The sequence below is a fragment of the Mustela erminea genome, chromosome 6 (genome assembly GCF_009829155.1).
Source record: "Mustela erminea isolate mMusErm1 chromosome 6, mMusErm1.Pri, whole genome shotgun sequence".
NCBI lineage: Eukaryota > Metazoa > Chordata > Mammalia > Carnivora > Mustelidae > Mustela > Mustela erminea.
In genome coordinates, this window is record NC_045619.1 from 17,748,861 (window position 1) to 17,774,434 (window position 25,574).

Consider the following 25,574-nt stretch of genomic DNA (forward strand, 5'->3'; position numbering starts at 1 on the left):
TGAGATCAGGCCTGATGACCTCTGTGCACCTGTGACCTCCTTTGTCACATACCTCTAGGCTCCACTTTGCTAGTTTTCTGAATGAGTTTGAGTTTTTAATGTTAGGACAGGTGTGTGTGTGTGTGTGTGTGTGTGTGTGTGTAGTTACTGTACTCTTGAGTACTTCATGAGATGGTCATCGTTAACCTCACTCCACAGATGGTCACACTGAAACCCAGAGAGTTTAACTGTCTTACCCCCGGTGATAACATGGTGGGACAGGCACTTAAACCCTACTTGGTTTGACGCCCAAAGCTCATACTTTCCCCACTGTGTTGTGCTACCTGTTAGGACCTTTGTTTTCACAATCTCCCAAATTTCAACCCAATACTAGATGAGCTCTAGCCTCAGGAGCAGCTAGAAAGCTATCTGATTTCTCCTGCCTGGCTTTTGCCAGGAGTCATGGCAGCCTCTTGAAATTTTGAGAGAATAAACATGAGGACAAAAGGCCTCATCCTAAGAACAGTAGAGTGGAAAGACAGAACCTGAGCCTTTGCTGCCATTGTTGATAAGTGGCCTATTTCTGGACTGCCTTCTGGAAGATTACAAAACAGCAGGTATAACAAGAGCTAATTTCTGTAAAGAAACTATGTATCTTTATTTACATATTTATGCATGAAAGAAGTTAGAAAGTACATGTGGCATAGGCTGGTAGGTTTCTCCCAATATCTATTGTCTCCTTTTTCTATAGTAAGAGATTTTTCATTGGGCTCATGGTTGCCTAAATGAAGACTACATTTCCCAGGCTCCTTTGCAACTAGGTATGACAGGTGATGGGGCTCCAGCTGATGCAATGGGAACAGAAGAAATTTTTACTGACTTCTAGGTGCACCTAGAAGTCAGTAAAAATTTCAGGGAAGGAGGTTTGCCTCCCTCTTCACCTTGCCCATCCTGCTGCCTGGGATGTGCTGGATGACCCTCTCAGGCCAGGGAAGTGAATGATGGCAGAGCAACAAGGTAGAGTCTGGGCTCCCAGATGTCCTTTCAGAGTTATGTTAGTTTTGGATGGCTCCATTCAAACTACTATATGAGGTAAAAATAAACATCTGAACATTTGCCTTGTTTTTGCCACTGTCCCTTTGGGTCTCTGCACGGCTGAACCTATGTCTTAATTACTAAAGACAGACATGGCAATGGTTAGAGTGATTCTCACCAAATGATGAAAGTAAGAGTTAGGTTTTTTTTTTTTTAGTACTGTAAGGTATTTTCTGATATTTTTTTGAAGGCTGGATTCCCTGCAGAGTTACAAAAACACTCTACAATAAGGTGCATCACTCTGAGTGTGCAAAGCGATTTCAGAACACTGACCTGAGAGGTGCATGAACAAACCACATTTAGGATACTGAGTCACAGAGAGGGTAGGTACTGGGAAAATGACCCAGGCAGGAATGGGAGGGTCAGGAAGAAGTCCAGGCACTGTGACCAATTCCACTCTGCTCTTGCCCCACCCTGTTTCACACACGCACCAACAGGACCTACCTGTGCACGTGATTCCGTCCCCTTCATAATTCAGGTTACACTCACAGGTGTTGTTCTCTTTACAGGTGGCGTGAGCAGAGCAAGAAGGTGTGCACACAGGGGGCAAGGCTGCAAACAAGGAGGTCACCGTTCATGCTGTACCTGTGGTGTGAGGACTTGGGCACACCGAGACTCGCGGTCTGGCCCGTCCCCGTGTTTCAGAAGTACCCCCCTTCCAGCGGGAGGATAGGGTGATTTGCTAAGTTTCCTCCCAGCCTGGAGATTCTGAGATCCCAGAATGACTCTGTGGTATTAACACATTAACTCTACAATGTTATTCAGATTGAACTATGATATGTCACTTCTATGGGCAATCAGTTAAAACCTTATACCTCAACAATGATAAATTCACCAGATTAGCTCTTTGGCCCTACAGGCATAGGCTCCAGAAGGAGAAGACTGGATTGGAGGAGAAATTCCATGGGCTTCTGAGGGCACTGCTCAGCTTGAGGGAAGTCTGGAGCTCTGGTGGGTGAATGGGGTGATCGTGTCAACAGGCAGCGCAGAGCCATGGGGTGGTCAGGGGAGGAGGGGAGGTGCGGGAACGGAAGTTCAGGGATTCTGGAATCACAGTTTGCTTAAGCCCATGGGGAGAACTTAATCATACCCTCCTGCCCCGCTGCCCCCAGCGGTTCACAGTGATAATTCAACCTTCACATCTCAGACCTTCCACCAGAAGTCAGGGCTCAGGGAATATGGGGCACCTCAGAAAACTGGCTGCTCAGGAAGGATCTAGATTGTGATGATGAGGATCATGATTGACAATGATAATGGCAGCTCTCATTAGTGTCTGACATGCGGGGTCCTTCATAAACACCATCTTCGACCCTCACAGACCCTCCTCTGCAAAGGGTTGATCAGGCCCTTCCTTTTGCGGGTGAGTGCACTGAGGCCCGTCCTGGGTGGGTTATCCTGGGCCATTCACCTAATAACTAGCAGAAACAGGGGTCAGATCCCGGACTCCACAGAACCATGCATTTTCTGTGAAACCACTCTGCGTCTCTTGGCACGTGTGTGTGCCCGGGACCGTGATTCTGCGGGACCATTCCTGCCCAACTGTATTGTTCGCCCGAGCTGGGTCCTTCTGTGATTGCACGGGACTGTGTGCTGGTTTCATGGGTTTGAGTTAAATCTTTTCAGCCAGTTTTTCCTCTAGTCCCCAAACCTCCTGAGGCCTGGGGCCATGTATCCAAACCTTCTTTTCCTTGTGGAAAAGGAAACACCCGTTTTGTTGTTTTTTTCAGGTGCCTCGCAGGCCCCCAACCTCAGCTGAAGGTTTTGGGAGGCCGCTCGGCAGCGCGTTGCTGCAGACAGCCGACTGCTCCCGGGACACACCTGTCTGAGTGTCGCAGAAGCGGCCAGTCCACCCTGTTTCGCAGAAGCACTGTCCTGAGCCCGTGGGGCCGTCATCACACTGTCCGTGGGCTGAGCAGCCACAAGCTGTAAAACAATTGGAGGGGGATTGGAAATCAGTGATCAGGGATGGAAATCCTATCAGCCAGCTCACTGGCCACCTGTTGGCTGTGTTGTCAGTGTGGGAGGATCATGCTTATGTCATCGTTTTCATTCATTCATTCGAAGGAACATAGTCCGTGGCTATCATGGGGCCGACACAACTAGGCAATGAGCTTACAGTGAAAAACATAAAACAGAAGGTTCCTGCTCTCATGGGGTTTACAGTCAAGGAGCAACTGGCTTTTGAACATGTAATTATAAAGATGGTGAGTGTTATAAACACAGAAGTAGAGAGCGTCATAGGGTATGTAGCAGAATAGAAAGAAGAGAGAACCTTATAGAATCTCCTAACAGAGAATCAATTTAGTAGCGACATCTTCAAGATATGTACCAAGTCTTCCTCTCCTTGCCACCTTGAGCACTATACCCCTGCCCCAAGGCACTACCGGCTCTCACCTGGATTGTTGCCTTCAGTTCCCCAGAGGTGGCCCTGCTTCCACTCTTGCTTTCCTACAGTAAGTTCTCCTTGGGGCAGCTGCAGCAATCCTTTCTAATCTGTTCAGCGCACTCCTCCATTCACAGTCCTTCACTGGCCACCATTACACTTAGAATAGATGAAGGGCTATCTCTGCCAGGAAGCTCTTATGTTTCCTGGTCTCTGGTGGCCTTCAGATTTCATTTCCTTCCTCTCTCCCTCTTTGCCCACTCTGCTCAGCCACTATCAGTGCATGCCACACCCATTTCTGCCTCAGGACCTTTGCACTGGCTCATTTCTCTTCTAGAAACGCCATCTCTTTAGTCTGCAACTGCTCTGTACTGTAGTCCTTGCTACATGTGGCTATGTAAATTTAAAGTAATTAAAATAAATCAGTTCCTTAGTCACACATTTTGAGTGCTCAACAGCCACATGTGGCTAGTGGCTCTCACTCCTGTTGGTAGAGTTGCAGACTATTTCCAGCATGACTGAAAATTTCTTTGGGCAGAGCTGCCATTGGAGATCCCCATGTCTGCCCCCACCTCTTTTTGGTCTTGTCTCAAATATTCCCTGTGTGAGATGTCTTCTAAAATAGTGCCTCCCTGCCTTCCCCATTCCCTTAACCTGCTTCTTTCTCTTTATAACTTTGTAACTAACTACCTTTGTTTTCAAGTGTATATTCCTTGAGAACTGGGATTTGGCCCCCTCTCAACACCACTGTATCCCTACAACTTAGAACAATTCCTGGCTTTAGAGCAACTCACTTAGCCCCCTTGTGTCTCAGTTTCCACATCTGTTAAGTAGGGGTAATGACAGTACCTCCCACGAAGGGTAGTTGTGAGGATTAAGTAAGAGACAAAACATACCTGCCGGGCACATAGTAGGTGCTTAGTAAACATTAACTGGAAACATGAGCTGTCAATATTAATAAGGACTCTAAATGCATGTTGGTTGAATGACTGAATGAGTGTTGTTCAGTCACAGCTTGTCTTGATGGCTGCAAGGGATGTGAATTTCACTTCTAGAGCTAGGGCTCTTTCGGTGGATGGCGACTGGGAATACATCCAGGGAGGGAAGACGCATGTCAAGGCAGGCAGATGGGAGGTGAGGGGATAGGAGAGAGGGGAAGAGGATGCTACTGAGTCAGGCAGGTGATGTGGACGAGGACAGGGAACACACGGCTGAACAACAGGCTAAAGCAGGGGGCGTGGGAGCCACGTACGCTGACAGTCAGGCCCGAATCTCCCCGGCAGGCACAGCTCGCACGCCGTCCCATTGAAGCCTGTGTTGCATCTACACTCGCCTATGCCTGAGTACTGATCGAGGCAGACACCGCGGTTACTGCAGGGGGCATCCGCTCCTCCCGGGCAGGCTGGAACAGACGACACAGCAGTGACTCAACAGTCTCCCAAGACCCAGAGCAGCTCAGCATCTTTGTAATGTGAGGCTGATTGGCCCTCAGCTGCGGGGCTCATCTCCATGATCCCAGAGAGACCGTGGCCCTGGGGACACACCCACATAGTGTCACCGGATGCTTAGGGCAAGCCAGTGACCATTGGGGCATGAACTTCAATGTATCAGATAGGATTCTACGGTGGCAGAGCAATATGCTGAACCATGCATTGTATTTGGGGTTAGGAGGCCTGAATTTGAGCAGATCTGGGCTGAATTTCTTTGAGCTTCAGTTCTGTTAGCTCTAGAAGAGGGTGATGATGATGATGATGGCTGAGACCACACTGTGACTGAGGTTCAAATACATTACTTAGGGCTCAGTTGGTTAAGTGTCTCCCTCCGGCTCAGGTCATGATCCCAGGCTCCTGGGATCAAGACTCTCACTGGGCTTGCTGCTCATCAGGGAGTCTGTTTCACTCTATCCCTTTATGTGTGTGCTCCCTCTCTCTCAAATAAATAAAATCTTTTTTTTTTAAATAAATAAAATCTTTTAAAAAAAAGGTTACTGTAACTGAGAGCACTTTGAAAACATAAGGCTCTGAGCAAATGTAAGGGACGACCCCGATTTTTGTGCACACTCAAGTGATGGAGTGTGGATACTGGGTGATCATGTGTACTCCCAGCCCAGAATTTTCTCAGCTGGACCACAGTGAATGGAGGACACATGGTGGTTAAAACCACAGCTTCTGGGGACACTCTGTGGGATCTTGGGCCTGCTGCTTATCCTCTCTCTGCCTCAACTTCCTCATGTGTAAAATGGGGATAAAAATAGAATCTGTTTCTAGGGGTTGCCTGGGTGGTTCAGTGGGTTAAGCCTCTGCCTTGAGCTCAGGTCATGATCTCAGGGTCCTGGGATCGAGACCCGCATCGGGCTCTCTGCTAGGCAGGGAGCCTGCTTCCTCCTCCTCTCTCTCTCTTTCTCTCTGCTTGCCCATCTGCCTACTTGTGATCTCTCTGTCAAATAAGTAAAATCTTAAAAAATAAATAGAATCTGTTTCTTAGAGGTGGTTGCCAGGTTTAAATGTGTTGTTATATATGGGAAGCAGCATGCAACAAATGTGCTTAATCAAAACAGTGTGTGGTCAAGGGGAAGTGCCATGGCATTTGTTATGATTGGCCAGAAGTTCTATCTATACACAAAGATTTCAGGATGGGCCCAAATGTCCTTTGGCAAGGAGCCCTTTCCTGGTGAGGTAAGAGAGGGAGGTGATGTCATACATCCCATAACAGGGGGGTTTCAGGAAACAATGGCCCCCACACCTCCTATTAGCACAGCACCCTGCCAAGGTAGAATTCTATGCATTTAAACTCATGTGCTCATCAGTGTCCTGGACCAGCATCAGAAATGAAATAACGGTGTTTCTAGCACCATGGGAAATGTCTGATGCTATCCTGCTGAGCAAAAAAGCACAACCCAATGACGATTGAGGCACAGGAGAATCTCAGCTCTGTAAAGAACAAAATATGAAGCAAGGAAAAGTGGAAGGAAAGCTAAGCAACTCTTTAAAATGATTGCTTGCGGATCGTTTCTTGGAGGGGTTCCTGGGAGCAATGCGTTCCGACGCCCCCTCCCCCACCCCTGCTTCACAGCGTCTGTACTTTCAGATACAGCGCAGAGATGGCACAATCCTTTCAGAATCGCGAGGTGGTAAGAGGCGCCCTCACCCTGACAGTCTCGCCCGAAGTAGCCCTTGCAGCACCTGGGGAGCCGTATCACCATGGTGCACTGCTCCCGGCAGCCTTCCAGGTACCCTTTGAAGGACGTGTTGTATCGACACTTCTGCTTCACGCCCTAAAGGAAGAAAGCGCACTAACCCTCCGCCTTCCACCGCCCGGACTTGGGCTCTTTGGCTCTAGTCCGCCCCCAGTGGAGGGTCCTGGGTACTGCCCAAATTGAAAGTGGGACTCCATGGCCCGGGAGCCCTTTTAAAAAGAAAAGGAATTCTTAGGTGTGTAGGTAGGCAGGTGGATGGGGGAGGGGGCAGAGCTAGAGTTCACAGAAGTTCTCCTTAGCCTTAAGAGGAAGGACTTGCTGACCCTTAGAGCTGTTTGCAAAGGGTGCAGTCTCTTGCGAGGAGAGTGGGGGAGAGATAGCTTTCCATCGTACAGGGGGGTGGGTGGGTGTGAAGGGATGGTGGTGGGGTGTCTGCTGTAAGGTCCCCAATCATCAGTAGGGAAGGCATGAGTTCCAGGGGTGTTTTTGTTAGAGATTTTACTATTGGAATAGAAGGAAACTGACTTTGGGGTATGTAAAAGAGCAATATTTAACGAGTGCTTTTAATGTACATTTTAAAATGTACTTTTCCTAATAGCCACGCACAGAATAGCTGTTAGCTCCATTTTATGGAGGAAAAACCGTATAGATGATGTAATTAGCCAAAGATCACCCATTGGAATTGGATCCCAGTGCCATGGACTCCAAATTCCATTGGCTTGACCATTATTCTTAGGTTGCTTTCTGGGCCCTAATTCTAGCTTTGCTCTTTACTAGCTCTGTGGTCTTGGCCTAACGCTTACCCTCTTTGCGATATATATATTTTTTCCCCTAAGTGGAGGAAATAATAGCTTGCTAAGAGAGGTATAATGAGGGTAATGTATCAGAAATAAAGGGCCCAACACACGGCCAGGGACAGGAATAGCAGCCAACAAAATGCAGCTATGATTTGCATAATTCTCATTATCTTTGAAGTTCCTTTTAAATCTACAAACCCATGAGTTTTGTAGACAGTTCCTGGAAGGTAGGTACTGGGTTGACAGGTTGCCTGCACTTAACGAGGCTAAGGATGCCTGGTTGTTAAAGGAATGATGCTGATTGCATTTATACAATCGACCTGCAGACAACACAGCACCATACAACACCCATGCACACACACACCCACCAGAATGTTTGTTCTGACAATGGAACAAACACTGAGCTCCAAACATTATCACTGCATTCATAATTACCTTTGGCTTACTCCACCTTGGACAGCTGGGCGTATTGGCGCAGCTCCAACAGTCTCCCTAGTATGCAAGAAAAGAAATGCTTAAAAGTCAAGAATATTGGGCAACCCAAGAGTATACTCCTGGTTAATGCTTTGGTGAGCTGACCAAGAACTTGATCTTGATTTTAAGATTCTGGCTGTGATCAAGAATGCAAAAGCAACCACACTGCCACTTTGCTGTGGAGAATTCTGAAGATCTGTCTCGGCCCTCCACCCCTTGGTTTTTGTTGTTTGAGGTGAAAAGTTCCCTGCTGTACAGTGTCCTTCAGGCATCTGGTCCAGTGGGAAATGTGCACACAAGTGCCCCTTCCACTATAAACCAGCATGATACTTTTGGCCAGTCACACTCTTTGACCCTCAGTTTTCTGATCTACAAGATAGAGACAATGATTCTTGCTGCTTTCTGATCTTCAGGGGACTACTGATGGAAACTATTAACTGCAAAAATGTGTGCAGATGTACCTTGGAAGTTAAGAAGGCCAAAACCTCTACGGCAAAAAGGACAACTGTTTTTTTTTTTTGTTTTTTTTGTTTTTTTTTTTTTTTTAAATCTCCTACTTTGGCTGGTGTCTCAAGAACTTGGGATATTTGTTGAATCTCTACAGGTTGACAGGTTCCCAAGCCAACTGATCACAGACTTGGCCATGAGAGCCACTTCCCCTTTTTGAGACTCAGTTTCCAAATTTATATCACAGAGTCACTGAACAACTTATAATGTTGGATTCCTTTAGAGGTCAGATGAGCATCAAGCCAAATGGCTGGCTCCGAGGTAGTACCCTCCACACGATACTGGACAGATGAATGAGTGTGAAATGTGACAATGCCTCCTACAAGCAGGGCCCAGGGCAGACATTCAACCACTGTTGTTGAACGAATGAATGAACGAGTAACTCAACAGCAGTGTGGGTGGCATATAATACTAGGCTAAACCCTATGAAGTTACCATTTTTGTAATCATACCCTGCCAAATATGGCATTTTATATGGTTCCATCTGGCAGAATAGCAAAAAATGTTTGTTGAATGAATGGGTGAATGACTGAATAGATAAGAGGGTTTGGAAAGGAACAGCTCGTTGCAGGATAACGGGCACCCAGTTAGTCCCAGCAACTCTTCCCTTCAGGGCGAAAGGATGAATGGACGGGTGGGCTGGTGGATAAATGGGAACGTGCCAGGCCTGGGTGGGGCCGAGTAGATGCTTGTGGGTTCTGAGTGTGAAAGGCACCATCATCTGGCCCTCAGATCTCGTGGGTCCCAGGCTCCCTGAGGACCAGCCCTGAGTGGTTTTGTGGCAGAGTCCATGCTGGGTCGTGAGGGCTGTACCCCAACTGTCTCCTATTACGGTACTGTTTTGGGGACTGACCGAAAAATTGTACGTGGCGAAAGTGTCACAGCGGCCCCCGAGGGTGGGATCAATCAGGAGGCAATCAATGCCATAGGCCACACCTAGGTCAAACAAGAGTTCTCGCTGCACAATTCTGCATGTTTGGTCGTTCAGGAAGAGCTCGCCCTGCGAGGGAGAGGGGAGAGAGAGAGAGAGAGAGAGAACAGTCAACAATCCTTCTCAGACTTTTCTTCTTCCAAGGAAGGTGGCAGCAACTTACCTGCAAGACTCAAAAAGAACTATAAAATATATATGTATATATATATACATATATATATATATTTTTTCTTATAGATGTTAGATACATACAGCAAGCAGCCAGCGTGTAGTAGGTGCTGAGTAGTGCCGTGTGCTGGGCCTGTGCAAACTCCTTTAATCCTCACAACACCTAGAGCATAGCAGCTATTACTAGGGTCCCTGTTTACAGATGAGAAGACAGAGACAGGAGAGGTTCAGTACCTTGCCCCAGGCCAGGTAGTCTGTGGGTGGTGGTGTGGGCACGCCTACCCAGGCTTCCAGCCCCTGAGCCCATGCCCACGGCCCCTCAGCCATGCTGTCTCCACCAAAGTAGAAGCAGGGGCAGCGAGGGTGATGGGCTGGAGCAGGTCTGACCTGGCTGTGGCTCAGGATCCACTTTGGTAATGTGGTTACTTCCTGGACAGGCGTGCTATATATGTATATATATATTTTTACTTAGTGCTAGCTCCTAGCTAAGTCAGCCACAACCTTTTTTTTCAGGATATACAAGTGATGGGCTGTAACTCTATAATGATGATGGTGACTTCTTTTTTCACATGTACTAGACATTGTCTAAATCGTGCTTTAGAGACATTATTTCACTTTGTTTGCAACAGTTCTAGAACTTTCTTCCTTAGGGTTCACCCTGCTAGGAAATTGCTGAATATATCTCCACCCATCCCTGGAGGAATCAAAATGCTTTTAGAACATTCTGTGAGAAGGGCGCCTGGGTGGCTCAGTGGGTTAAAGCCTCTCCCTTCGGCTCAGGTCATGATCCCAGGGTCCTGGGATGGAGCCCCGCATCAGGCTCTCTGCTCAGTGGGGAGGCTGCTTCCTCCTCTCTGTGCCTGCCTCTCTGCTTCTTGTGATCTCTGTCAAATAAATAAAATCTTTAAAAAGGAAAAAAAAAAGAAAGTTCTGTGAGAGAAAAAAAGAAGGTAAATCTCGGTATCTATTGATGGGAAGGGCACAGGGTGATTCAGTGTCAAGAACACAGGAAAACCAGTTAAATCCTCCACCTCCACTTCTGTGTGACTGTGAGCAAGTTACTGAACTTCTCTGTGGTTTGATTGCTTTCACCAGGTCACTAGGGCTAATGATTCCATTGCATAGGGTTATTATAAAGCTCAGACTAAATGATACATTGCCAAGTGCTCTGGAAGCTACATTGGCACCCAGAATGAGCAGTGGACATTTTTATTATACTTCTTCAATAGGTGTCCAGTTTGATCTATGGAAATAGTACAGTCAGTCTCAAGAGTGTAAGTACACTGGAATAACTTTCTAGAAGTTGGAATGTAACATTTCTCATATTCAGTTTCTAAATTCGATGCAACTCTACTGCAAACACCAAAGGGATTCTGGCTGGTCATAAATATAAACAGAATGTTATCAGGCACTTCAAAGAAGGCTCCTTGAAGAGAAAAAACTCAGCTGGGATCTGCATCCTAAAACCTTCCTCTGTACTAGAAAGTGGACCTGGTGGTTGGAGCTGCATGTTCCAGCAATCTTCTTGAACCTTGACGTGCTTCTGAGGCTGGAAATGTGGAAACATGCTACAGAGGAAACAGAAGACGCTCCCCCAATGAGCCGTCATACTAGCTCTGGATTGGCTTCCTCCAGAGTTCTTTTGAGAAGATACAGACCTTGTATATTTAAGTCGCTGTCTTTTTGGGTTGTCTATGGTATGCAGGACACAGGGTGTGGCTACTGCTATACCATCAGACCCATCCATTGTATGGAGTTCCAGGGAGGCAAGATGGTCTGGGAACTAGCTGGGGAAGGTGAAAATTGTGAACTTTCTCTCTGTTGGAGGATCTCGATAGATTCACCTCAGAGCTGGCTCTGACTGCCGTCAAGGGGCTAGAGGTGAGTTTGCAGTGGGGCTGGGAAGAAAGGCAAAGGAATGACAGTACGCTCTCCTGCTTCAGCGGAGCGTCTCACACTGCAAAATAAATGCTCCAAAAACAAACCAAAACAAAACAACCCAGAGCTGCTCCTGGCAAGTGTAAAGGCAGGGGGGCTCCCTAACACCCTCGACCAGGGCTTGTGCTGGGGCAGGATTTATCAGGTTTTTCATATCTATATACTCACTCTGAGCAGAATACCTCTGAAGGCAGCCAGAGAAAAGAGCCAGCTGTCACTGGAGGGAAAAATGAATCTTCCCATGAGGGGACAGTGGTTGGGGACTGTTGTGTATACTCACGATGTCACTGCCAGCTCCGCACGTCACTCCCAGCTCTGAGCCTTGCAGGGTCTTCCAGGCAGTGGCCCTGGGGAGATCCACAGCTAAGATCTGTAGGAGTGATGGTGGCACGTTAATACACCAAATTTGGGCTGCAGAAGCACCCGAAGGAGCTTTGCCAACAGACCAAGTCCAGACAGGAGTTTTTTCAGCCTTAAAATGACTGCAGATGTAATCAAAAGGAAGACTCATCACGGGCTCTCGAGGAAGTAGGAAATTCATTCTGTAGGGAATGTCTTCTCCAGCTGGGCCGATTCCAATCGCCCCTCCATGCCCATTCTATGCTGGGCAGCCGCAGCAGAGGCTGTGCTGGTGTAGGAAGCCAATGACAGGATCAGTGGTTTGGGGAAAGGGTGCAGAGCGTGGTTATGGGTTAAGCTGTGACCCCTGAAAAGTTTTATTGATGTCCTGACCCCCATTACCTTTGAATGTGACATTACTTGGAAGTAAGGTCATTGCAGAGGTAATTAGTTAGTATGGAGGTCACTCTGGAGTTGGGTGGGCCCTTGGTCCGATATGACTGGTGTTCGTAGAAGAAGAAGAGAGAAAAGGAGAATGACATGTGGAGATAGAGAAATGCACAGGGAGAGGACAGCCATGTGACAAGAGAGGCAGGGACTGGAGGGATGCATTGACAAGCCAAGGAAGCAAGGATTTCTAGCAACCGCCAGAAGCTAGGGGAGAAACACGGAACATGTTCTCTGTCTGAGCCTCCAGAGGGAACAACCTTGTCAGCACCTTGATTTCAGACTTCCCACCCACAAGACCTCTGAGGGCACACATTTCTGTTGTTTCAAGCCACCCAGTTTGTGGGTATTTATTATGCGGCTCTGAGACACTAACACAGGTCCTGTGAATTACCCTAAGTTAGGGCCCTTGGCCTTCTTGGCTGAGACAAACTCACTCCTGGAGAGATACGGCTTCTCGCTGAGAATACAAAGTTACAGTATTTCAGCAACAGCTGCCATGTGCCTGTAAGATCTTGCTTCCCTCACAGTAGGTCCGTTCAGGAGTAAACCGCTGAGGCATTTGGCTGAAGCAGCCCTTTGCCTGGAAATTTTGGAAATGGAGGGGAATGAGCCCACCTAGACACACTTGGAACTGTTGCCAACAGCCTTTTTGCCATGTGACCTGGGGAAGAGGAAAGCCAGTCTGTAGCACAGCAGACGAATGATGCTCCTGGGTACTGGTTAACGTTAGGAAAAAAAAAAAAAATATGGGTTGGTCAGGGAAATGGGGCAGGCATGGCACACTGCAGGGGTCAATTAACCATGGCTAGTCGGAGCACAGAGTGGGGCAGGGGCTGCACAGTTCTCCTTTGCACCGCGGAAGTGGAGACACACTGACCATTCCTGGAATGGACCCCATCTGTATGCAAAGGAAATACCTTGGAATCTCGGATCACGTGGAACTTCAAATATTCCTTCAGCTTGTCCTTGTTGTCTTGGTTAAATAGGAAATCCTGTTGTTCGGGGGGTAGGGCTTGCAAGGCTTGGTCACTGGGCCAGAAGAGAGTGACCGGAGTGTGGATAGGGTCAGTGATGACGCCCAGCAAACCCACATCCTGAAACACAGGGAGTCGGGCATGTGCACAGCAAATCCCAGCCAGGGGGCGAGGCACAGCATCTTTCTAAGACCCAAAGCCCGCCCCCCCCCCGGTCCCCCGGGGCGGGGATTGGGGACTTTCCTTTCATGCCTGCCCTGGCGACTTGTTGGGTCTCCAGCTGGTTCAGGGGTGACAGCCTGAAACTAGAGGCCCATCACACCTCAACCATTCTGACCCTTATTTTCTTAGATTACAAAACAGTCAAAATTTTGGGCTTTAATGAATAGAAAAAGAACTTTTAACAAAGATTTGTTTTTGTTGTTGTTGTTAATATTGCCCCAATACTTTAATTTCTGGAAGACCTTCTTAGCATTTCCCCCATATTTCACTTAAAAAACTGAAACTTACACAATATTGAGATACTCCTATGTATTTATAAGATTTTTAGCTTACATGGACTCAAAAAAGAAATTGTCCAATGAATGGAAAGGAATCATTTTGAGAACTTTCTATAACCTGTGTACATCATATACATTGGTCCTTGTAATTTTTCCAGCAGATCTATGAAGTAGCTTTATTATTCCCTTCTATCAAGCCCCCAAGAGGTTTGCTGACTTGCTACAAAGCCTGTGTGCAACCAGTGAGATGCTCAGATGTGAGGGTGACTATAGGGTTTTGGGGCTGGGTGAGCCGGCAAAGGTACATGTTTGTAACCTGCCCGGAGAGACTCATTTTGGGCACCTAGAAATCTCCACTTCTGAAAAGTTTTGAGAGTGAGCCCCAGACCATTTTGGAAACTGCTGAACTGGGCAGAGGTTTGTAGACTGTGCCACAGGGGTGGGGACAGTGAGAAGGGGGCTGGGTTCTCAGAACACTCTTGGGACTTCTCAGGGTAGGTGGAGGAGAGGGGACCTTGGAGGACCCTATCCCTCCCTGAGTCTCCTTGGAAATCTTTATCTGAATAAGAACTTTCTCTGTTCCATTTGTGGGAAAAGTGTCTGAAGTCAAAAAAATATACTTTTAAGCCCAATTTCTACTTATGCCAGAGGCATCGATTTTCCATATCGGCACCTTGGTTTGCCCATCTCTTTAATGGTTTGCCTATCTCATAATTCCAGATGTGAAGCACTTAGTTCAGGGACTGGCACATCCTAATTCCTTTCCCTTGCTCCAACCTCAAATACTTGAGTTTCTAATTCAGCCAAATGCACAGTGTATAGCCGAACAAACCCTACGCTATCTGGGGAATGGAGTGGGAATGCCATGACTTTGCTCTGTAGAAAATCAGGACCTCCCGACACAGATCCTACAACAGTTGGCTAGTGCCCCAAATAAAACATCAAATGACAAAACAAAACAACAACAACAACAACAAACCCCAAACAAAACAAAATAAAACAAAGAAACCTCCAAAACACCAAACTCCCTCAGGCAGGTTATCCCTAGGTCTTTACCTGTAGTAGGTTGCTGAATTTGGTGTAGCCATGGTTTGTTGCTACTGTTGTAAGATTTTGCTGCAAAGATAATAAGAATAGCAATGACACTTTTCTTCAAGCAGTTCACAAAGTACTTTAACAAAAGCTTAAGCAAATAGAATGAGGGTAAGATAATGCAGTACGAACTGGGGACTGGCTCATCAGTACCCACTCCAGCTCCGAGGTACTGTGCCTATCTGCATTACAGAAGCTGGGGGGCTATGCACTTCATTTTCCCAGACTGCCTCGCAGCTACAGCCTCCTAGGCGACAGAACATCCAGCAAGCACAAGGGTTTTTACCAGACTTATTGGTGGAAGGAAACAACACAAGGTGGTTGTGACTGCTAGGAGGGAGACTTTGAATGGCACGATGGTGGAGGCATCTGCGCTCGGACTTGCACGTTGCAGGTGCTGAGGCTGGAGACAGGTCAGGACAGCCCCATGGTAAAGTCAAAGCTCCTCCCTTTGCAGGTCTCCCTGAGCTGCTTTGCTTCCAGCTGTGTAGCATCTGGCTCTCTGGCTTTCTTAGGGATTTGGTGATGAACTTAATATCTTAAGGATCTCCTTTTTGTCTAGGTATAGTGGGTTCTGTTGTCTGCAATGAAAAACCCTGGCCAATACTAATAAATAACAATAAAATTCAAAATTGTCTTTTCTTTCAATTGAAAAGGAGTTTTACTCCAAGTTTGGTTTGAGTGTTATCTATCATCTTTTTAAAAAGAAAAAAAGATTTGTTTATTTTAGAAAGAGTGCATGTGAGCAGGGGGAGAGGGAGGGGGGAGAGAGAAAGAATCCTCAAGCAGAGGCCACCCTGAGCACAGAGCCTGATGGAGCCCTGCCTCGACCCCACGACCCTGAGATCGTGACCTGAGCCAAAATCAAGAGCCGGACGCTTGACTGACTGAGCCACCCAGGAGCGCCATATCTATCTATCTTTCTACCTATTGGGGGTCTCATCCATTTATGTAATTTCTCTATCTTCCAAGTCTGTGCAAGACCAACTGTTCTTGTGGAAGCTAAAGAAAAACTTATAAAATCCATTTATCTATTTAAATTAAAGTTTTACCTATTTACTTCTTACTAGAATAATATCCAATAGGCTTTTAATAATAGTAGCTTGAGATTGAAGCAACAAAATGAAACTGTCTCAAAAAGATACCTTAAAACCAGAATTGTGATAATAAATTATGATTATTATGAGTTACCATGTGCTGAGAGTAGGACAATGAGTTCACCCACCACAATCCTTCCAGAGGCATCTTTGGGGGTGAAAAGCAAGTTTTGGGGAGATAGCAATTTGTCTATGATGTGGATGATTCCATTGGTATTGATGATATCACTGGATATGATCTTAGCCTTATTATTTATATACACCGTGTCCTGAAATTAAAAAGAAGAAAAAAAGAAATGAGCACAAAGAGAAACAGACACAAAATTACTTCTTTCCGAATGTTTTATTAACATGCTAAATGGTCGTGAAAGTGAATGTTTAAGTAGAGCTGTGGGTAAAATCCAAGAGTCCATGTTCCTTGAACCCATTTATTCATTATGATTACAAACAGAAAGCGGAGGTGACCCTGTAACCTCACCTGCAAAAGTTAATAGCAGTTAACCAACCACAACCGTCATTTCATTGTGATTCTCAAACATGAAATAACAAGTGGATCAAGATTGCTTCCTTTTTAACATGGGTCCTCTATACGACCTCCTGCCTCCACCACACACTGGTCTCTCTCAGCAATGGATTCCACAGTCACCATTTGTTTCTCTGGGGAGCCAGGGGACTGGCATGACCAGCTCTGGTCAAAAGTTTTCATCCCTGTTCTGCTCCTGACCAAAAGCAGTTCTGATGACCGCTTGAATTTCTGAGTTTCAGTTTTCTAGCTCGAGTATTTACTTGCTGTGTGACCTTGGACAGGTTACTTAACTTCTCTGAGTTCGGGTTCCTAATTTGTAAATTGGGAAATTTGCATATAGAATTGGGAACCTGGCATATAGAAATCACTTGGCATGTGTTAGTTGTTATTACTATCATTACTGTAAAGAAGAGAAGAGAGAAGGCCTAAGAAAGATGGGCATCTTCCTGATGTCCACCTGGGGGGTGGCCTCTCTTACCTGAGAGACGGAGATGACAATGGATTCCCCTTGGAGAGAAGTTGCATTTGGGATCAACTTCAGGTTTTCTAGAAGCAGCTGGTGGCAGGCAATCACATGATAGCGAAGAACCTGGGGCATGAGACCCTGTTTGTCCCAGTCTTTAATCTGTAATAGAAGATGGGCGCATTCCAGCCAGTGCCGGGAGCCTTTGCTGTCCTTTCCTCTAGGCCCTCCCCGGGGCCACTCTCCCCACCCAGACTGGGAAGGAGGCAGTCAGGGCTCGCTGGTGGTCAGGGTTCCAGGGTTCAGGCTTCTCAGACAAGAGGGAGAAAGGGGCCCTCATTTCTTTCCTGCTTCCAACATAGATTCTCAGCGTGGAAGGGAGCTTGGAGTTCCCCAGGCCCAGCATTTCACAACACATGTGGCAGGGACCCGAAGTTCTGTGAGATGCTACTTGAAAAAAGACTTTTCTCGTGAAAAATGCTGGGAAATGCTTCATAGCACCTGCCCCCCTTGGAGAGAGGTACTTGGGCCAAATTTAAACCTTTAGTATGGAAAAATCATGATACTTTTCCATGTGTAAATCAAAACACAAACAATATTAACCATTAAATAAAAAGCATAAAAAAATAATAAAAGGCCCTCAAGGTTCTCATTGTTTCATGATCTCTCTTTTGATGCTTTTTAGAGAAAAGTTATCAAAAGTCAACATCTTTCAGAAAGTACTTTTGTACCTCTGCTTTACTGGTGTCTAAAATATATGCATAGAGCGGCAGTGTGCATAGTGAAGGACATAGGCTCTGGAGTTATGACTGAGTCCTTGCTCCATTACTTGCTAGTCATATGGCTTTGGGAAAGTTAGTTCTGCCAATGTTCTGGACTGTAAAATGGGGTAATAGCACCCAACTGACAGGGTTGTTGTGAACACTTAATGAATTAATCTAGGCCATGTACTAGAAACAGTGTCTGGGACACTCAATAAATGTTTGCCACATTTTTATATGTTAATGGATAATCCAGCATGAAGAGTCCTAGTGAATGTTAGAATAGTAAAGTCTCTGATAAGGTCTGCAAGAAAAAAGACATTTAAATTCCTTTCACCCAGCATTATTATTTTTATTTTTTTGGGGGGGGGGGTCCATGGAAGGTTTGGATCATTTAAGAATTGTTGATATTTTCCAACCTCCTCCCCTATTCAGGAATGGTTTTTAGTGGACCTCTGGTCATTGTATCCCAAATCCACTTAAATTCTGTCCCTTTGTAGGGGTCTGTATGCTGAAAGGCAGCTCATTCCATTGCTGATCAGCTCTAGTTGATCCTAAATCTCCTGCCCAGAAATGTCTCCAGTGTTGGTTCCAGCGTGACACCCAGAGTCTGGGTTCCAGTCCTAAACCTCTTGGGCTTGCCAAGAGCTTCATGCTTACCTGAGGTTCCTCATCAAAGGCTGCAGATAAAGGTGCAAAGACAGTGAAGGGGCCTGGACCACTCAGGTCTCGCACAGAGTGCTCCTGTGGGAAGGAAGGCAGGACCACATGTCACCTAGTTAACATAAATATGGAGGGGTGTGCTTCAAACGAATAGCAGAGAGAGTTGATGGTGGCAAAGCGGAGGGAAAACCGAATCGGGTGATCTGTGTTTTATTCTCAGATTCAAAGTCACTCAGATTCTTTTTTTTTTTTTTTTTTTTTAAGATTTTATTTATCAGAGACAGAGAGGGAGAGCGAGCGCAGGCAGACAGAACGGCAGGCAGAGGCAGAAGCAGGCTCCCTGCTGAGCAAGGAGCACGATGTGGGACTCGATCCCAGGACGCTGGGATCATGACCTGAGCCGAAGGCAGCTGCTTAACCAACTGAGCCACCCAGGCGTCCCACTCAGATTCTTTTTTTAAAAAAATTTAATTAATTAATTTATTTAGAAAGAAAGAGCATGTGAGTTGGGAAGGGGAAGGGCAGAGTGAAAGGGAGAGAGCAAATCTAAAGCAGACTCCCCGTGGAGGGCAGAGCCTGATGTGGGGCTTGATCTCACAGCCCTGAGACTTGAGCTGAAATCAAGAGTCAGATACTGAACCGACTGAGCCAGCCAGGTACCCCAAATACATTCTCATTGAAATAATGTTTATTTTTACATGGTTATAAAAATAACAAATGCTTATTGTATTAGAGACTTGAAAATACAGCATAAAGAAGGAAATAATCACCCATATTCCCACTGCCTAGAAGTCACCCATTATTTTTAGGTATTCTTTTCCAGTGTCTTTCTATATACAAATATTTTATATAATTTATTATTATTATTAGATTAATATATTACTTTATTATATTATTTTTATACTATTTATAATTTAGTATATAAACAGAATATAAATATAAATAATAATATAATATAATATAAATGTTATATATTATGTTTATATATTTTATTTTTATATTAACATAATATATAAATATATAAATATATAAATGTAACATAAATAAATATATAGTATAATTTATTATATGATTAGTATATATAGTATACTTTATTATATAAATAATTTATAATAATTTATTATATTATACTTAATATAGTATTATTATTAATACAAATGTAAGTAATAAGATGAATGACTTAGCTTTTCTAATTGTCTTCTTGCCCATGCTAAGGTCTTATGGTTACTCATATTTTCTTCTGGGTTTTATGATTTTCTTTGTTTAGATTTTTCTTTCATTTTTCAATATATCTGGAACTTATTCTGATGTATGATGTGCATAGAGATCTAATTAAATATTTTCACCCAAAGAGTTCGCCGGTTGCCCCAGTAATGCTTCCTTCTTCCACTGGTGTGATGACAGTTTTTGCACACACTGCATTCTTGTGTATCGACTGGGCCAGGGGGGTGTTGGTTCTACTCCTGCTGCCCACCGGAGGGCTGAGACGTCCATGAATGACCAGCAGGGACCCTATCTCGGAAATCCACATCCTCAGACTTTCTTCTCCCTTCACCAGCTCCAGAAGCTACAGTTTCCCCATATCTGGCTGGAGACAACACCCTACAGTTAGAGACAGACACACATGTTCTTACCAGCAACTGGAAGAAGTACTGGGATGTTTTTGGGTTCTTGGGAAGCTCCTGGAAAACAAAGACAGGGCAGGGCCACTTCATGTCTGGGATTATAGGCAAGAACCATCCCGGGTTGTCACAAGTCAATTGCTCTGAGGTTGAGTCTCTCCTATACTTTCAGTTGGAAATTTGCCTTGATGGGCCTTTCTCAGCCCCCATCTACAGGCTTGCACTGATGTTCAGAACGTCTACAGGGACATGCTGTGTTCTAAAATCTCTCTGGAGTCACTGTCTGATTTATCAAAGAAAGTTCCAGCTATTTCCAGAAGCAGTGGAGCTATAGGAGCATTTTTAAAAGTTCAAATATTTAAAAAAAAACAGTTATGGGTTTAAGACAGATTTCATTTCTCCATTGACAGGAATATTTGATTAGCCAGAATGCTCTAGTCCCTCTTTAAACCAAATAATGGAACGTTCGCTTTATTTTATTTTATTTTATTTTTATTTTTTAGATTTTATTTATTTGACAGGGAACACAAGCAGGCAGAGAGGCCAGCAGAGAGAGAGAGAGGAAGGGAAGCAGGCTCCCTCTGAGCAGAGAGCCCGATGTGGGGCTCGATCCCAGAACCCTGGCATCATGACCTGAGCCGAAGGCAGAGGCTTTAACCCACTGAGCTCCCAGGAGCCCCCAGAATGTTCACTTTATAAATCTGCAAGTGTTACACTGCCTTGTCCGCTATATCCGGCAGAGTTGCTTGTGCACGTGGACACACGCATAGGCTCCAACAGAAACCCACATCGTGGTAATGCCTTGGAGTCACTCTGTGCTCCATGCCTATTGCATACATTATTTCTATGACAACTTGATGGGCTTGGTGCCATTAGTGGTTTTTTTTTTTTTTTTTTTTAAATGGATTTGAATGCTGATGCTTAGAGAGTGGTTATTGCTCAGTGTCACATTTTTAATTGGCAGAGTTGATTTCAAACCCAGTTGCTTTTGACTCTAGAACCATCAGTCTGAGAATTGGGTAGATAAAATCTCTTCTCATTGACAGTTTATATAAGAACAGTCTTTCCAATTTTTGTAGTTTTACGAGTTACAAAACTCTTGCACCGTTCTTGGGTAACCTGGATTCTTGGTGCAGTGAGGGACATGGGGTTTACTTATGGAAATACGCCTCTCCTTACCTGGTAGATGTTGCCACGGCAGGTAAACCCATCCCCGATGTAGTTGGGCTTGCAAGTACACGTCCTTTCTTCCAGCCCAGTGTGATTGCAGATAGCGAATTCACTACAGCCGCCATTTTTCTGGTAAAATTTCCGAGGGGTGGGGGATAGGAGTCAGACCAGTTTGTTTGCCAGCTCTGCCAATATTTACCAAGCAATTCTGTACTGAAATATATTTTTTTATTCACTCTCCAACTGACTTGTTTGCATGATTTGCCCCTTTCCTGAACTTGCCTTTCAACTCCCTAGAGTGGTAAGGGCCATTTATTCACCCAACGTTGTATCCCAGATCTCCAGCCCTCTATAGACAAGCCCAGAGGTGCCAAATGGAGAATTTCTTGGCACCGGGGTGTTGTCCACAAAGGCACCAATCTTGTCAGACAATTCCCAGCTTTAGACTTAAATTCGGATTTCATAGGAGCCAAGGTAGCCGTCACCAGTTAGAAGGCAGTGGGTATAAAACAACATACTGTCCTTGTCCACAGAGAGCTTAAAAACCGTGGAAGATGGGACAGAGACCTAAAATAGAATCAAAGCAAAGTACAGCTCAAAGCTGAAATCCATGGGAACACTGAGAAGGACTGTGCAGTGTAAGCCAAGTTTCTGAGCGAGGAAACAATGTGAACTCAGGAGAAAGAACCCTGATGGGGTTGACAAAGAAGGAGCTCAACAGACTTAAAGGCCAGCTGTAAAATCTGCCTTTCCTCTAACCATTGTTCCCAAAGTCTTTGTGAAGCATGATTTTTGGGCCTAGGAGGAATTTACTGTCCCAGATTCCTGCCTCAAGCTGACACAGTTCAGTGAGCTCTCCAAGAAAGCTGCCTTCTGCAAGACTGACCACCATCTCCTGGGGGCCCTGGATCTTCCAGCCAGGTACCAAGGATTTTACCATCCCGATACCCAGCCTGCTGTAAGACCACCAAGACCAATCATCTCTTTGCCACTTTGCTGTTTATCTCAGTCAATGGCAAGGTCTGGGTGCTCAAGGTTCCCTCCCACCTCACGGTCACTCCCTTCCACGTTGCTCTAGAAATTATGATCTGACCCCACATGCATCTTTTTCTGCCTTCACAAACCCTTCCTGGTGCCTTCTGAAACTCACCACCATTGAACTCCTGGCAGTCTCCAACCTGTTTCCAGAAAATTCTCTCTGCTTCTTATGGAAGAGGTATCAGGTTTCCCTGCACCCCTCAGGCAAAGCTCTTTTCCTCCCTTACCCCACACTTCATGGTCTGGGGGCTGGGAGGGAGTCTTTCTTGTCGGGCTTCCAGCTCTCTGAGGACACATGGAGTCTACGATTGCCCCTTCTTCGGTACTATCAGTGATGCGTGGATCAGCAGCTTTCCCTCCACACCTGGCGTCATCCTCAACGGCATCAACATCCCTGTCAATGGTCTCCACCATACCTGCCCCACTCTGCCTCTGCCACCACTACTGGACCACCCTTGACTTTGTCCCGACATTTAAAGTGGACTGCTCCTGAGAGCTCTGTGTCAGCATCCTGCTGTCTCTGACCACCAGCTTTTATCTTCTCAATTTACCTCTTCTAACGCTGTGGCTCCAGCCTCCTTTGAGCCAATTTCCTTCTCACCCACATTCCCCCCTCAGCCTGGTCACCCCCTAGCTCCTCGCTTGGTCCTAGCCCGGTGGCCCACAGGAGGGCTCTGTATACCACTGCCTCTGGGCCGGGCCTGATGGATGGGCGGGGCATTGCTGTCTGGACTCCCAACCAAGTTACCACACAAGCACCGACACTGCTGTATTCCTTCAGTGTATTACCTTCTCTCTCTGGAGAAGTCACTTCACACCTTCACTCCTCTGTGCAGGTTGAGAGCTTACTCTCAGCGGATGAACTCACCTCATGCCTTATGGAGAAAATAGACCCAATAACCAACCCATCCTCCTGCCCTGAGGCTCACCGCCTGCCTGGGCCTGCTCACCAACATTACTTTTCTTATTTAACAAATACACTGACAACTGACTGACCAGTCGCTTACACACCAAGTGCCCATCTCTTCCCCTCAGTGTAAACTCTTGAAGGGAAGAGACTTCACCGCTTGGTCACAGATGAACTCCCAGTGCCTGAAATGGTGCCTGGTATGTAGGGAAAGCCCATCAACCTAGATGTGTGTCATCCTGTGTGAGGTTTCCCACTAGATATGTAGAAATTTGAGTGGTCTCTGTCCTCGTGGGACTCACAATTTATTTGGAATGATCAGACACAGACATTTTTAAGCTAATTTGCAATAAGGGCCCCGAGTGACTCAGTAACCGACTGACTGACTAACAAACTGATTGACTAACGACCTACCTGACTAACTGCCTGACTGACCAACTAGCCAACTACCTGCCTACCTACCACTGCCCCTGCTCCTCTCAGAGACTCAGCTGTGGGCTCTGGGTCCCTTTCCCCTCATCCACTCCTGTACTTTCTTCCTGTAACAACCCATCTCCTTCCCCTCAGTATCAGTTTCCTTCTCTCTATTGCATCATACTCATCTGCAGAGAAACATGCTTCAATTCTACTCATCTTGCAAGACAACAAACTTCCGTTCTTTTTGAAAAGAATCCAGTGGGCGGTGGCAGTCAGGGGTGCAGCGGACATGAGTTAAGGACTTGTACCTGAGTGTCAGGCGCATGTGTGTTCGAGTTGCCAAGACAAGGTGGCTGTTACAAAACAGACAGACAGACAGATGGAAAGGATCATCGAAGAATTGCTGTGGAAATAAAGCTGGCCATGGTCTGGTCGTAACAGTTCCATATCCTAGCACTCTGCTTTTTGCCATCATTTCATGTGCGGACATGGTCTCCTGAGGCATTTGCCAGACTAACACAAGGGGACAGTTGGATGGAGCTTGGAGAGGAAGGGCTTTAACTGTGTGGCATCTGCGCTGTTCTCACACCCACAGCTGGAGATGGGTGATATGAAGAAGGGAAATAAGGTGCAGAGACTGGTCGTCCTCTGGGGCTCGCTGCCTCATGAGAAGAACAGACACGAAAAGTGACCCAGGGTGCAGCCTCTGAATAAGACGGACATGGGTTCAAGTTCTGACTGTGCTGTGTGCTTGTTCTATATCTGAAAGGTCTGCCCATGTCCTAAATCCTGGTGTCTGTGACTGTGACCTTGTTCAGAGAGTCTTTGCAGATATATAATTAAGGATCTAGAGATGAGAACATTCTAGATGAAGCAGGTAGAGTCCACAGGAGTCCTTACCAGAAGAGAAGACGCCTTACCAGAAGAGGCAAAGGCCATGTGAAGAAGAGACAGAGAATGGAGTTTCTCCAACTTCAGTTGGAACGTGAGGGAGAAATGAGCCTCACGGCCCAGAAGCAGCTGTGTGCGTCACCCCCCAGGAGAGGAGCAGGAGGCACCCTAGGCCTGGCCACTGAAGGCTTTGGCCCCAGCGCTGTACTCACGGTTAGGCAGGTGTTGATGAGCGTGCAGACCTTCCCATCTCCCGTGTATTTGGGCAAACAGTTACAGACCGCCTGTCCGGGAGGGGAAGGAAATGCGTGATTTCACAGAGAGATGCTGCTGGCTCTCATATTCCAATTCTATAATAGTAACAGTAATCCCACAAGAGTCTATGTTTGATATGGGCAAGACCTTGCTTATGATGATAATTGTTATCTGACATTTTAGCACATTTGACACACTTCACATTAGCACCGGGATCTCCTGTATTGCCTAACTTTGCTGCCCAGAGACTTTTTTTTTTTTTAAGACACTGTTACCTTATTTGGTCCCTTGCTTCTTTAGCACTCACCTCTTTGGTCACCTTGGTTGGTAAAGGCTCAGTGGCAAGGAAGCTAAGCCATGGCCCACTCCCGCTCCCACTGGGTTCTCGCACATCTCCGCCCAGGCTCTGCCCCAAGGCACCAGCTGGGGGAGGAGAGCTTTGGAGTCACATGGTGGGTGCAGGTGAAAACAATCCATCAGGCCCACTGTTTGACCAAGGTGGGGGCTGGGGGCTTGAAGTTGAGGGAGGGGACACTGCAGGAAGCTGGGGACTGTCTACTTCGCTCGCATTTCCCTGGTGCTCTGCTCAGGACTGAGTGAGGCTGAAACCCAGCTACACTCTAGTCATCAAGCCATGCTCCTGATGTGTCTAGAGAGGCAGCTTTGCGGTCTGATGTCTGCTTGTTGGAACTGGAACTCATTGGCGGGGCCAGCCAGGGTCAAATGGCAGGTGTTCACTTCTCTGCCTCTTCCTTCATTACAGACCTGGACCTCAGCCCCACAGTTTTATCAAGACACCTTCAGCCACTGCTCCTGGGCTAAGGTCCTGTCTCAGGGATCAACCCTGTGTCCCTCTCACAGCCTTCTAGGTGTAGAGGAGGACTTGTAGAGGCCTTGAGCAGCACAATGCTTCTAGTGCTTCCTTACCCTGTATGTGGTTT

The 25,574-nt window shown here is 46.2% G+C and overlaps 1 protein-coding gene across 2 annotated transcripts in view; it reads right to left on the bottom strand.

Moving 5' to 3' along the window:
* STAB2 (stabilin 2) overlaps positions 1 to 25,574 on the bottom strand; it is a 166,974-nt gene that overhangs the window by 22,676 nt on the left and 118,724 nt on the right. For both annotated transcript variants that reach the window (XR_004286657.1, XM_032346573.1), the window contains exons 44-58: positions 24,591 to 24,662; positions 21,135 to 21,254; positions 19,968 to 20,015; positions 18,331 to 18,414; positions 16,925 to 17,071; positions 16,049 to 16,189; positions 14,788 to 14,847; positions 13,175 to 13,351; positions 11,749 to 11,838; positions 9,285 to 9,431; positions 7,886 to 7,942; positions 6,605 to 6,731; positions 4,710 to 4,859; positions 2,893 to 2,997; positions 1,519 to 1,626 (exon numbers count right to left, since the gene is read on the bottom strand). Coding sequence is in view for 1 of the 2 variants with exons in the window: in XM_032346573.1 (XP_032202464.1) it covers positions 1,519 to 1,626; positions 2,893 to 2,997; positions 4,710 to 4,859; positions 6,605 to 6,731; positions 7,886 to 7,942; positions 9,285 to 9,431; positions 11,749 to 11,838; positions 13,175 to 13,351; positions 14,788 to 14,847; positions 16,049 to 16,189; positions 16,925 to 17,071; positions 18,331 to 18,414; positions 19,968 to 20,015; positions 21,135 to 21,254; positions 24,591 to 24,662 (1,633 nt within the window). In the remaining variant the exon portion in view is untranslated. The remainder of the gene's footprint in view (positions 1 to 1,518; positions 1,627 to 2,892; positions 2,998 to 4,709; positions 4,860 to 6,604; positions 6,732 to 7,885; positions 7,943 to 9,284; positions 9,432 to 11,748; positions 11,839 to 13,174; positions 13,352 to 14,787; positions 14,848 to 16,048; positions 16,190 to 16,924; positions 17,072 to 18,330; positions 18,415 to 19,967; positions 20,016 to 21,134; positions 21,255 to 24,590; positions 24,663 to 25,574) is intronic.